General features: G+C 39.9%; 2 protein-coding genes across 9 annotated transcripts; one reads left to right on the top strand and one right to left on the bottom strand.

Moving 5' to 3' along the window:
* Window positions 1-1,023: 1,023 nt before the first annotated feature.
* On the bottom strand, window positions 1,024-2,601 carry ngrn (neugrin, neurite outgrowth associated). The gene is made up of 3 exons (XM_022205367.2): window positions 2,165-2,601; window positions 1,949-2,059; window positions 1,024-1,738 (listed from the first exon to the last, which is right to left on the bottom strand). The coding sequence occupies exons 1-3, from the start codon at window positions 2,383-2,385 to the stop codon at window positions 1,141-1,143; spliced, it is 930 nt and encodes a 309-aa protein (XP_022061059.1). The 5' UTR covers window positions 2,386-2,601; the 3' UTR covers window positions 1,024-1,140.
* Window positions 2,602-4,154: 1,553 nt separating this feature from the next.
* Window positions 4,155-13,044, top strand: nfyal (nuclear transcription factor Y, alpha, like). 8 transcript variants are annotated; one of them, XM_051949899.1, is made up of 10 exons: window positions 4,155-4,307; window positions 5,087-5,187; window positions 5,376-5,459; window positions 6,430-6,576; window positions 7,005-7,136; window positions 8,543-8,645; window positions 8,761-8,912; window positions 10,676-10,849; window positions 11,824-11,934; window positions 12,044-13,044. In XM_051949899.1, exons 2-10 carry the CDS (start codon window positions 5,107-5,109, stop codon window positions 12,101-12,103), a joined length of 1,044 nt encoding a protein of 347 aa, XP_051805859.1. In that variant the 5' UTR covers window positions 4,155-4,307; window positions 5,087-5,106; the 3' UTR covers window positions 12,104-13,044. The 8 variants fall into 8 exon arrangements, with proteins under 8 accessions (XP_051805859.1, XP_022061050.1, XP_022061049.1 ...); XM_022205358.2 differs by having other exon boundaries at window positions 5,376-5,462; XM_022205357.2 differs by having other exon boundaries at window positions 4,156-4,307; window positions 8,761-8,930.
* Window positions 13,045-13,761: the final 717 nt, after the last annotated feature.

The following is a 13,761-nucleotide window of genomic DNA, read 5'->3' as shown; positions in this document are numbered from 1 at the left end:
CCCGGATATTTATTTCACATAATTCCAAATTACTCTCACACTGTGTGTTTTTTGTTACAGCATGTCTTAGCTGCAGCGACTATTCCTCAGGCAGCACTAATGTCATTTGGGTCAATATGTAACTGAGGGACTTTTGAAGTCCATGGGATATATCTTGCATACATTTTTATTAAAAGTGGAAAAAAATGTTCATTATGATCATGTCTTTACCAATTCCATCATTATTTGTTATAGAAAAAATCATTTATTAATAAAAAATGACTGGATATCACTAAAATGTCGACTAAATAACCGTCCCAATTTAATAACAACCACCTTCTAATTAGCTAAACAATAATAAAATGAGCTTATTCAAAAATAATTTGGATTTTTTTTTATTGAGATAATCATGACAGATATTTTTTTGGTAATATATCAAACTTTATATGGAAAATAACAAATTGTATCTGTGTCCAAGAAATCTCTTTCAACAAAGTTCCCCGTTACAAAAACACCTCTTAAGGAAGTGTGTTAATTCCAGATCACATGACCTGCTCCACAAGATGTCATTTCCTCCTGAAGAAAAGACTCCAAGGCTTTCTGACTTATTTAATATAAAGTAGTGTGTGAGTCAAGTGTGGATTTATGGCATGTCAACAGGTTTACTACAATATCTTTATAAATAACTTTTACTCAATTATATAATATTTAGAAGAATCTTTCTGTTAAAAAGGCTTTGTGGTTTTCAGCCTGAAAACAGCAAAAATGTCAACTATGATACAAAAGTCCCGCTATTGCATTTTGACTCATCTATCTTCTGCCTCAGTTTACAAAAGCTGCACTTCTCAGGTTTTACTGACATATTTCCATATTAATTTACAGTAGCAGTTTTTTCTGTATTTGTTTCCCTCAAAAGTATATTTTTTCTGTATATCTTAATTTCTATATTCCTGATTTGAACTGTCAATAAATCAATACATGTGGGTAATAAAGATACAGAATAAATTATTCAAAAATAAAGAGAAATGATTTTAGAAGCAGCTATTATATGTGAAAGCAAAATATTTATTTATGTTTTTCTTGTTTACAGCCTACATTACAATAATCTGTTCATTATTAAACACCAAATACATTCAGTGAGCAGTTTGACACACAAACTTTTCAGATTCTATACAAAAAGTTGCCCTCACTGTCAAAGAAATCCTTCCCTTCTTGCACCACAGGAGAGGGCTTCTCCATATCCATAAACTCCTCAAGTTCCTCCTCTGTCAGCACCTGTCCATCCCAGCTCTCTTCATCCTCTTCATCCTCTTCATCCTCCTCTGTCAGTCTGCTGTCAGTAGCTCCATTGTCTTCAGTTAATTTTGTCACTGCGGCAGCTTTACTAATACCAGCTGTAACCTGGAGGGGCAGAGCAGTGACGGGGACGAGACATTTAGCTTGGGATCCTGAACCTTCACCTTGGATCATCTGAGTCTGCTCAGCCACAGGAACCAAAGCTCCTTCTGTGCTTCCAGATGGCAGCATGGCTGGTGTGCAGCTCCCAGGCAGTTTCAGTCTGTCTTGCTGTGTCCCGGCACCTGAAGGCAACACCTGCTGACCGAGTCCAGCCAGTACTTTAGCATTCTGCTTGGCTTGTCTTTCAGGGGAAGGGACGAACTTGCTCCTGAGGACTCTGCGGATGGCATCGGGTGTGACGGAGAAGCCTTCAGCCAGACGCTCCACTGTCCACTCCTCTGGCTGCTCCTGCTTCAGATATCTGAAAATAGTGTAGAAGGGTCAATATATAAATTAAGGATTTTTCAAGTCCATGGGATCTATCTTGCATACATTTTTTAATTAATACAATACATTTTTCTTATGCTCATTACGATCATTTTGATTACAAATTCCAGAAATATTTATTATGGAAACAATCACTGTACATAGTGTGTAATGTAAATATAATAGTACTCTCTCTCTCGCTCACCTGATCTGCTCAATAGCATCCCAGGTTAACTTCCTCTGTGGGGCTCCTGGTGTTGTCATCTTCCTCCTCAGGATGTGAAACTTCACAGTCCTTTGCTTTTTCCTGCCTTCACTGAAAAACATGGGAAATTTCTTTAAGAGAAATGATTTAGTCCATACAGTTGTTGTTTTAGATTTTTTTTTTTTACACTGGAATGCTCGTGCTGTTGAACCTTACTCCACCAGGGCTTGGAACTTGTCCTCCACATCCTCCAGGTCCAGCTCTCCATCAGACATCTCCTCTCTGTGTCTGCTTCTATCTCTGCCGTGGACGTGGTTCTGTCCCGGCCAGGCTTTGCTTGCACTCCTGCTAGCAAACCGACAGCTGGTAACGGGACCCGAGGGGGTCACTGACAGAGCACCGACCCTGGAGATGAGGGAGAGGAGAGACCGAGCCATGCGTGTTTTCTCCTTTTTAGCGTGTCGAGCCGAGGAGGAAGCTCACACTGTCGGTTAACTGTACCCGAACTGTGGGCTGACAGAACTCACTGTAATGGGCACTAATTTCCTTGTACTTAGCTACTAACAGATGTGAGACCTTGAGCAAAACAAGAGGCTACTTCTAGGACTTCTACAACCATGCTGGAAACCCAAGAAACACTTCCGCAAACATCAGCGTCACGGAATAGAGGTGGCGCGGTGCTGCCGACTAGCGGCGTGGAGGAGAAATTACCAGCTTCACTACTGGGTCAATTTAGAATTGCAGGACTTTTGACATTTTTGCTGTTTTCAGGCCAACATGACCGCCTAAAACCAAACACCACATGGCATTTTTAGAGAAAGACGCTTCTAAATATTATATATACAATTGAGTAAAATTGAAATTGAAAGTTATTTATAAAGATATTGTAGTAATCCTGTTGACAAGCCATAAATCCACACCTGACTCACACACTATATTAAATATCTAAGAAAGCATTAGTTAAGTAAACAACTTGGTATTTTCCATATAAAATGTGATATATAAAAGAAATCTCTGTCATGATTAGCTCAACGTAATAAAAAAGAACACAATCAAAACAATTTTGAATAAGCTCATTTTATTATTTTTTAGCTAATTAGAAGGTGGTTGTTATTAAATTCAGATGGTTATTTAATTGACATTTTAGTGATATCCAGTCTTTTTTTGTAAATAATAAGTGACTGTTTCCATAATAAATACTTATGGAATTTGTAAAGACATGATCATAATGAACACAAAAACATTGTTTTTTCAACTTTTAATAAAAATGTATGCAATATATGGCCCATTGACTTCTTAAGTCCCTAAATTATATATTGACCCACCTGTTCTATTCTATTCTATTTTACTTAGCCATTAAAGCTGATTCTGATGTTCAGACCTGCACACAGACATACACACCTGCACACATCCACTTACAAATGTTAAAAACATGTCTTGTTTTTTGTTAATTCTAATGACATTTCACACCCTCTCAGTCATGGTCCATTGTATTGTACGTGTGAAAATCTAAAAACAATTTAAAATAAATAATTGACTTGGCAAAATTGTCTTTCCCCCCAGCGTTTTTATATTGGAGAGGTACGGAAGAACACGACAAAACAAGAAAAAAATCACATGCTATATCATAATTATGAGATACAAATTCATAATTATGACGCACTATCTCACAATTGTGAGTTTGTATCTCATAATTATCAGAATCAGAATCAGAAAAAAACTTTATTTATCCCCGATGGGCAATTTCGGGGGCTTACCATCTCATAATTATGACTTTGTATCAAATAATTATGACTTAGTATCTCATAATCATGATTTAGTATCTTATGACTTTTGCATCTTAATTGTGATTTGCTACCTCATATTTATGAGATACAGAGTCATAATTATGAGATGAAAGTCGTGATTATGACTTTTGATTTCATAATTATGAGATCAAAAGTCATAATTATGAGATAGGACGTCATAATTAGGAGCTTGTATCTCATAATTATGAGATAGCAAGTGATTTTTTTCTCCAAGTGACAGGAAAGGGCTTCCATGGAGACAAGTTAAAAAAAGCAACAGGATAATTTTTTATTTATTTATTTTTAGCAGGAAAAAATGGTCTGAAGGGGTTAATTCTTACAAAGATAATAAATAGATCAACGGACAAATAAAATATGAAGACAAACAAATGGCGACACCTGCCGGGCAGCTCGGACCACCGCTCCCCGGCCTGTCACCGTGTCACGCAGCCGCGCACCTCCTCCCAGGCCCCGTTGTTTCATTTGCGCCATTTTGTCCGCTCACTTTGTTGATTGGGCTTCAGCGAGCTGTACTGGAGCCAATCAGAGGGAAACCGGACAGCGGAGACACGGTAAGGGAGCCCCGATTGAAGGCATTGGTAGTTGTCAGCACGGATTGGTTTGTCATGGACCAACCAAATTACTAACCCTGCTAAATGCAAAAAAACTCAAATTGCAGTTTGATTTGGACCGCCGTGTGCCAAAACTTGTGGGGCTGAAAATAACTCGTTGTTTTCAGTGTTGGCTGCCGCGACGAAACATGATCTCCGCCGATCAGCTAACGTTAGCTAGTTAGCTTAAAATACTGAATCTCAGACAAAGGGACGGTGGATATTACCGCCCTCCATCCAGCCAGCAAACGTTGCCCAGCAAAATATCATCATCTGTGATACACAACATCGCACCTAAAGACCGACGTCCGCAGTTTTAGCACACAACAAACATCCGTATGTTTTCCAGCGTTTGCCACGCTTTTTAGCTAGCTAACTGGCTAGCTAGCTTGTTTTCTCACTGACGATACTGTCCCGTCAACAAAATTCCGTGTTAAAGCAGACCAGCAGCTGACGTAGCTTTGGCCTCTGATGTAAGTTCATATATCACCTTTCCATTTCAGACATAAAATTTGAAATATTTTAAGTCAACGCGGAGATTTGAAACCGAAAGAGCCACCAAAAGGGCCTTATTTAAATAACAGTGAACACAGAACCGTGCAGGGAGCGGTTAAAAAGACAACAAAAATGTATTATGAATCGTAAAAAAGGCTGTGGACTGCTCCTAAAATGCATATATATATTTTAAACAGATAAGCACCTAATGTAAGACAATGCTGTATGTGTTTTTGTCTCTATAGTATTGCGCTAATACGGAGCCATGGAGCAGTACACCACTGCCACCACTACTACTGGGGAGCAGATTGTTGTGCAGACTGCCAATGGACAGATCCAGCAGCAGGTGAGTTCTCACTTTACTTGCTTAGATTTTTGACATGGAAAACTTTCCCCTCTGATAACCAAATAAACACAACGCAATAAGATCACAGGTTACAGGCACCTGCAGTCAACAAAGGTCAGGGGATCCCAGATGTACTTCGCTGAGACATACTTTTTATCTGAGATTGTATTATCCTGCCTTGCCTGCAGACACAGGGCACAGTGACGGCTGTGCAGCTGCAGACAGAGGCGCCAGTGGTGACGGCCTCAGGCCAGCAGGTGCAGACACTCCAGGTAGTGGTGTCACCGCCGCCCTGTGTCGGTGTCATGACGGTTTTACAGCCTACCAGTTTGCATGCTATATCCAGGGCTGTTTTTCATGACCCATCTGTGCTGTTTGGTTGATCATCTCCCTCCCCAGCATGTCTCGCAACTGCCTGAACTGCATGTTCCTCAGCACAGTGTGTTGCGTGTCAGCCTCTGGTTTTTGCTTGTGCTCTCATGGCTGTCAAAAGACTACTGTTTGTCTAAGCTCTGTTGTCTTTTGTTTTTGCAAGTTTGAAAAGTCAAATATTCTTGTTCTCAAGGATGATAGCTGTTGAAAATATCAAGTTTTGTGGATGTATTTTCAGTTAGTAGAATAACCTTCCGAGGTTCAGCAACCACTGCTGGTTGTGTTTTCACATTACTGAACACATTATTGACCTCTATGTTTCGTGTTATGTTGCTGTAAAATGGCAGGAGGTTTCTTCCCACTGGCATTTTTCTCTTCAGCTATTTCCCAGGCTTTCAGTGACTGTGGTCACTTTGTGGATGCAGGTCGGGCCATCAAGTTCCACATTTGAATGCAAATTGATTTGATGGCAGCATCTTGTCTAATTTTGCGCTTTAAGCAAATGAAGTTTGATGAACTTCATGTAACCTCTTTGTTTGGCAGCGGCTTTCGTGTAAATACAAAACCTGAAAGCTGAATACAAAGGTTTTGTATTTTGCAGCGGTAACCTAACTTCATGAGAAAAACCATTAAAAATGTGCTGTATATACTGGCCACAGTTTGGGTTCATTATGTCACCAAATGGTCACATGGTTATGTTTTCAGAAACACAAAGGATGACAGTAAAGCATCTAATACTCAACCGTGATGTGTCGTCCTCGATGTTTCTGATTTGATGTCACTTGCATGAAGCCCTGCAAGCCAGCTGTAAGTGATGCTGAGATAAATCATGTCATTGCTGCTGTAACAGCTTTGTGTGCTTGTCTTCAGGTTCAGGGACAGCCCCTGATGGTTCAGGTGAGCGGTGGGCAGCTCATCACTTCGTCAGGGCAACCCATCATGGTGCAGGCCATGTCAGGTGGTCAAGGTCAGACCATCATGCAGGTTCCTGTATCTGGAGCTCAAGGACTACAGCAGGTAAGGGGCAAAGCCACAACACTCTGTACAGCAGCATCATTTTCTCTAGAATTGTATTAGTAATGTAGCCCTATTACTAATATAGAGTTGGATGTAAAGGCTGTGTTGCTAATATCAAATTAGAATAGAATATAGAATAGCATAGAAAGGGGAAATTCTTAATAATAATTAATTGAGCTAAAAGATTATACCTGAGTTTTATTTTCATTAGCAGTACCTGCACATGTTGCTGTTGTTGACAAATGTTTTTTAATCGTATAATTGACTTGAATTGGGTTTAGGGTAGGTTTTTATTTTCTGATTTAAAGACCCGTATGAGCAGGTTTTCTTTACTCTTACTTTTTGAAACTGTTTGCAGTCAGTGGAACATTGTAAATGAATCTACCATCCATACACAAAGGCCCACTGTGATGTGATTGTGTTTGTAGATCCAGCTGGTGCAGCCGGGTCAGATCCAGTTGCAAGGTGGTCAGACACTCCAGCTCCAAGGTCAGCAGGGTCAGCCGCAGCAGATCATCATCCAGCAGCCCCAGACAGCTATCACCGCTGGACAGAACCAGGTGATACGTTCTTACAAGTCTAGTAGTAAATCTATTAATGAAATTCATCAACATTCAATACGAATATATGACTTGGAATTACAGGATAAGGGGGGAGTGTTTGTTAATTTTGCTTTTAATTCCACTTCTTGGTGTCATGATTTGATACAGAAATTTGTGTTTCACTGCTCTCTCCAGTACTTGCGATCAGTTTCTCGGCTCCATCATCTGACTAAATCTGACTCACTGCATGTAGATTGCGGGTATGAGCCTGACATCCCATCCACCCACTCTCTGCATGCAGCCATTTTTAAAATCCTCTTTATGAACAGCAGCCTCACAGCTACCGACATAGAGGCTAAAAAGCGTTTTGATGATTTGGACATGTGTTAAAGTAGGCCTGCTTGGTTCTTACTGTTCTTTCATTCATTTTAGACAAAGTGTTTGCCGCTGTGCAAATGTTTGACCAAAACAAGTTCCCCCAATGTTATTTTGCAGCAGCACCAACGTTACATTCTGGGTTTAGGACTGCAGAAGATGGTTCTATGCAGCCCTGACAAGCCACAATGTTTTTTTTTCCCTGTAGCAAAATGATAAGCCTGCCAGACCATTTATGTATTTATTTTTTAAGAAAGGGACAATGTACATCAATTAACATTTTAACAAATGCACCCGAGTTAGCAGCAAAACCAGTTTCCATTGGTCGTCCCTCCGCCTGTTGTTAATTGGCATCCTAAAATAAAACAACGACAATAAGAAAAATGATGTATAATAGAAGTTAAAGCATGTTATGTATCAGTCAATCAGTGGTCACATCTTTGGTTATTAACAAACCATTTCTTTGCATTATGCTTAAATGACTGAAATGATGGGGACTCTGACTGACTGTGAGTTCCCCGGATGTGAGGCCCTGAGTGAGAGGATGGCCTGGCTGAAGGAGGTTTTCCTCAGTGGGATTGTGCAGTCCCCCCTAACTGTGACCCTAGTGTCTTTGCTAGCGGTGGGTTTGAGATTTATGAACCCAGAGAGTGGTGGAGCAGCTGAGTTATGTAAAATCTTGTAGAGTTGACAGATATTATTGAAAATGATGAGGTTTTCCCAGCTAAGCAGTTTGTATTCTCCAGCACTCTGTCTGGTCTGGCCGTACAACGCTAACATTACTTTTCTCACTCTGCCACTGTTGGTGTAGAGTCAGCCCCGGACAGCTACTTATTAAGCCTTCAAAAATGTGCCCAAATGTTTGCCTTATTTGAAGATTAACTCCAGTTAAAGGACAAATCCTAGCATGTGTGTGCTGCTCTGTCAGCATATTAAAGCTATTACAAAAATAGATTTTTGACATTTATGAACAGATTTAGAGTCGGAACTCATAAAAAGCACAATTTTTATGTGAATTTGTTTCTTCCTTTTACCCATCTGTACCAAAGGGGCAGCAGATCAGTGTGCAGGGCCAACAGGTGGCACAGACGGCTGACGGACAGACCATTGTCTACCAGCCTGTCAATGCAGATGGTACCGTCCTGCAGCAGGGTAAACTCAGTCTTCTTCTTCCTTTGTGTTTGCCTTCTCCTTTGTAAACTTCATAAACGGGAGCATGGTTAAGTTGTCATTTTGAATAAACTCTGTGATGATTATCTGTTTGCAGGAATGATCACAATCCCTGCTGCCAGCTTGGCAGGTGCCCAGATCGTACAAGCGGGGGGTGCCAACACCAACACCACCAACAGCGGCCAAGGCACTGTGACCGTCACCCTGCCCGTCTCCGGCAACATGGTCAATGCAGGTGGAATGGTCATGGTAAGACCCTGTGCAGAGGTACCCAGCATCTTATTAACTTTTTTTTTAACCAAAAAATAGACTCACACAAGGCTGTTCAGTGTGGTAAAGATATGACAAATACAGTTATTGATTTTGTTCTAGCAACATATTCAGTCACTCATCGATGTGCAGTTATCCTAATTCTAAGTCTGATTTTAATTCGGATGCTGAGTTGATTGAACCCTACAATGTATACAACAGTGTTTGTTCAAAGTCCTTGCACACCAGTGGTCCATTCACACAAGTCTTCTCTAGTTTTGTTGGATCCGACCTCTTCTCATGCCTCTTACATTCCATATTACAGAAAACACATAAATGTGTATTTACAGTTTGTAAATGCCGTTCACATCAACATTCATATAATAAATGAGACTTTTTAATGCTTTCTAAGTTCCAGTATTTAGTGCTAGTAATTCCTGAAAAGCACACAAATGCAGATGCCTCATGTCATCCCAGGCCACACATGTAATGACACACAGATTTAATGGATACAGTGTTTTTGTCAGTACAAGACCAGTTCTGTTGTCACTGAGCTGTGTTTAAAGGAAAGAGGTGTTAACGTCTAAATCTATGGCAAGATGTTTTAACATTCAGATTATCAACAATGTAACTCTGACTAATGACAAAAATATCTGCACTTCATTACTGACTGGCTTAAAATTATAGCTGCAGATATCATAAATGCTATTATGACTAGTTTGAACTGTTGGGCATGACGCTACTCATGCAATGCTTTCCAGTACATGTTGGTCTAGCAAAGAACAGTGAACAAGAACAGTGAGTGTTAGTACGTAAGATTTGTAGAAAATGCCATAAAACTAAGTTCTTATCAGCAGTGAATGTAAGCGAGAACTTTGTTCAGTAGAGACTTAAATGGTTTACCATATATGATTACTATTGCAGTGTTGTGGTACATTTGAAAATCAAGCTGCTTACCTTTCAAAACCTAATTAAAGAGAATGGTAATTCCATTCTGACTAGGCAGATTTCCAGTTTAAAATATCTACAATGACATTCTGACTGAACTTATTTCAAAATATAAAAAAGGTAAATGTAAATCTCCTGACCTGAGGTAAATGAAAGATATCTTGAATCAGAATATGACTAGCATAAATTAAACTATAGAAATCCAAACTAATCATGTTTCAGCTTCAGATTTGTGAATGTGAAGATTTTGACAATGATATTATCTGTAATGAGAAATGTAGACTGCATAGACTTGAATGTCAAAAATGGCCATTTATTTTAGGAAAAATGACACTGTGGATATCTGAAATGTTCTTTATGACTAGAAAGATGTGATTTATGGATGTTTGCAACACCTATCCATTCTAGCTGTTAAATGCTAAAACAGCTTGTCATACCAATCTATTTAATTTGTGTTGAGGGATACGAGTAGTGGTTAATTGAAAACTCAGTTCTTTGTCAGATTAGTGTAGATGTTGGTGTGGGACAACTTTCACCTCTATGACTTTTATTCTTTCATGAAATTTAGTGATGCCATGTGATTTCTGGGCAGCTGCCTTCCAGTATCTGCGTGTAGTAAAGTCTAAATAGTTAGAATGACTGTAAACATCTGCATAGGGGTACAAGGCCTTTACTATGAGCCTTTTTTTCAGGTTGCTACTGATTTAACCGTTTGCATTGTAACTGCTTGTGTGTGTGAGTTTACTCTGTTCCGTGCGTTCCGTGCCACAGGTTCTAAGCAGTTTGTGCCTGTTTGTGTTTCCTCTGTGTATCAGATGGTACCTGGAGGTGGAGGAGTTCCCACAATGCAGCGTATCCCCCTGCCAGGGGCTGAAATGCTGGAGGAGGAGCCTCTGTATGTCAATGCCAAACAGTACCATCGCATCCTGAAGCGGAGACAGGCCCGGGCCAAGCTGGAGGCTGAGGGGAAGATCCCCAAAGAAAGGAGGGTATGGCATAGTCGTCGTAATCGTAGACCACACAGGCGTATAATTTACCCTCACATGTAAACAAATACTATGAACACTGCCATTGTGGTTGGTAGCCAGGGAAACCCCTAGCCCACCAATTTAGTGACTGTATTAAGTTACGGTCGGCTTTTAGAGGGCAGAAACAGACTTGTGGTCTTCTAACATTATTTGAACAAAATAAAACTACATTTAGTAGACAGGAGATAAAAACTGGGCTATTTACATTTTCTTTATCTTTACATCCACTGGAGCAGCCAGGTTTTTAGCCCCTTATGCCACTCTATGTTATGCCTTTTTGACTTGCAAAATAATTGTCTTTATAAGCTGCTTAGTTGTTTCTGTCTATCACTATGTGTGGTTGGTTTGGTGAAAGCCAAATGATGAACTGAAAACTGCATAAAGCCTCAAACTGGGATGTTAATGGTCAATCACACAGCTATTTGATTTAAGATACACATTCGAAATATTTGTTATGTTAATTAAGGGAAAATATAAACAAATTGCAAAAATATCTTACCTCAGAACTACATTTGGACAGATAGCCTTTTCACATCTGAAATGCATTATCAAATGAAATTAATATGTTTACAAACTTTTACAACCAAAACTAAGTATTGACTGAGAGAAACACGAGAATGTACCCACCTATGATGTCTGTAAGGTCCGACTGACCTTGGATTGTGTCGTTTTGTATGTGTGTGTTTGTGTAATGTAGTTTATAATGTTGTCTGAACTGTTTATATCTGTGTTGTTGGTCCTCTGCCTACTTTTACTGAAAAGCCATCCCAGGGACAGGAGTTGAAAATTAGCTTAATGCTATGCACTCTACATGCAAGACATTTTCTATATTAATTGCATGGTCCCTGATCAATTAAATGGGTTTTAGAGCAGTAGAGGTATGGCAAGTGCTGTATGTAGCAATGGACCAATGCAGCTGCTTTCCCCCCTTACAGAAATATCTACACGAGTCTCGCCATCGTCATGCTATGCAGCGTAAGCGAGGAGATGGAGGACGTTTCTTTTCCCCTAAGGACAAGGAGGAAATGGCTCTGGCCCTGGCACAGGCAAGAAACTTTGTAGATTTTTAAAATTTGTATGTTGTTTGAAAAGGTGAGATCTCGTATAATTTATTGTCATGAGTTCACTGATCCCTTTTCCCCTCTGACTAAGCAGGGACAGGACGTCGGCCAGGCTTCAGATGAGACGGTGGCTCAGATGATCCGAGTCTCGTAGCGCTGTCGCCGACGCCATCTCTTCTGTCTGAACTCTACCCTGCCTGAGACTCTTCATCCCAGCTAACCATCTGCCACGCCTTCTCCTTTCAATTGTTCTTCTTTTTGCTCCGCCGTCATGCACCGAACGACACCGCTGCCACTGGGTTTTTTTCCTTTCTCTCTCCTCCTATGCTGGTCTTCCAGGGAGTCGGCCCTGTGGACTGTTCTTGTCTTCTTCATCCAAATCGAGGATATTATCATGGTCTGCTCATCTGGTTGAGCACTTAGGACCCGCTTTTTATTTTCAGGAGGAATTTTTGGGACAATGAAACCTGATTTTACGAGTACCCAAAGGAGCAGTCACACAGAGGAATTGACAGTCAAGAAGCCATACTCTGTCAGACCCTGGTCTGTTCAAAATATGAGAATTTTTCACCAGTGGAGACTTTTTTGCTTTTAATATTTTTTTGTAAATGGTACCTTTTTTTTTTCAGAGACACTCGTTCAGCTTTCTTGCTACACTGCTGTTGTATATCTTTTATGTGATGCCGTTACTTTGAAATATCATTTCATTTTTCAACCCATGTGACATGGGAGTGGACTCTGCATCTTAAGTCCAGCCTGCATCCACTGAGCAAATGTGACACAAATGTGAAGATATTGTACAGAAAGTCTTTTCTTCCCCAGTGCGTTTGGATATACTTACTGATTTGCCCGTTTCTGTGGATATATTTTATACAGTTTGTAGTAAAGACTTGGTGTTTGTAGGAAAAAAATAGTTCAGTGTTGCATCACATTACACACAAACTGTGTAATCAGTCCATCTAAGTGTTTTTTCATTGTAGATATTTTTTTTACCCATCAGATGCAGTCTTGCAATGTTTTTTTATATATATATAATGAAAAATGGTGGGACTTTCATGAAACCTATGTCAATTAAATTTTATTAAGTGACTCAGAGTTAATTGTGGTCGCTTTATTTTTTTAACTTCAGGTTCTGTAACATTTAACATCACAGGAGAAAGATTGTTCTTGCCTCTTTTTAACATGGTCTCCTGTAATTTCAATGCACTTGGTCCACCTATGTTCAAGCTTCTCTATCAATTATTGGAAGAAAGTCCCATCTTGAGTCTCCAGATATTCCTCAACAGCATGATAACTTCATCCTTCAATGTCCCAAAACACAGAAGCCCTCACCTTCTCCAGCAAATGCCAGTAACTTGAGCTTTTTGGGAGAACTGGTATGCTTCTGTTGTTTTCTGTCATTGCTTGAAAGTGGGGAGCCCATCCTGTCACAAATCTCTTGAGGAATTAGACTGGATGAGCCTGAAAATGAGCCAAAGGTGTCCTTGAAACTTCTTTTCTCTGGTGTCAACATTTGAAGTGTATGATGGCAGATATTTGAGTTTTAGTGCACAATGATATAAGGCTTTTTAATATACAGTTATGCCCCACAATGACGGAACCCATCGACTGTTTATTAATGATAGATCTGTGATGGAACCTACTGTCTTCCCCAAGAACTGCTTGGGACATCATGCTATGAATACTTCCATCAAGACGACTTACCGCATTTAGCTGACAGACATCGAAAAGTTCTCCAGAGTAAAGAGAAAATAGAGACCAACCGCTACAAGTTCAAAACAAAATACTGCTCTTTTGTCACTCTGCAAAGTC

This window comes from Acanthochromis polyacanthus, chromosome 6, assembly GCF_021347895.1.
Source record: "Acanthochromis polyacanthus isolate Apoly-LR-REF ecotype Palm Island chromosome 6, KAUST_Apoly_ChrSc, whole genome shotgun sequence".
Lineage (NCBI taxonomy): Eukaryota > Metazoa > Chordata > Actinopteri > Pomacentridae > Acanthochromis > Acanthochromis polyacanthus.
Note: the sequence above shows the minus strand (reverse complement) of the source record. Positions and strands in the feature narration are given on the sequence as shown.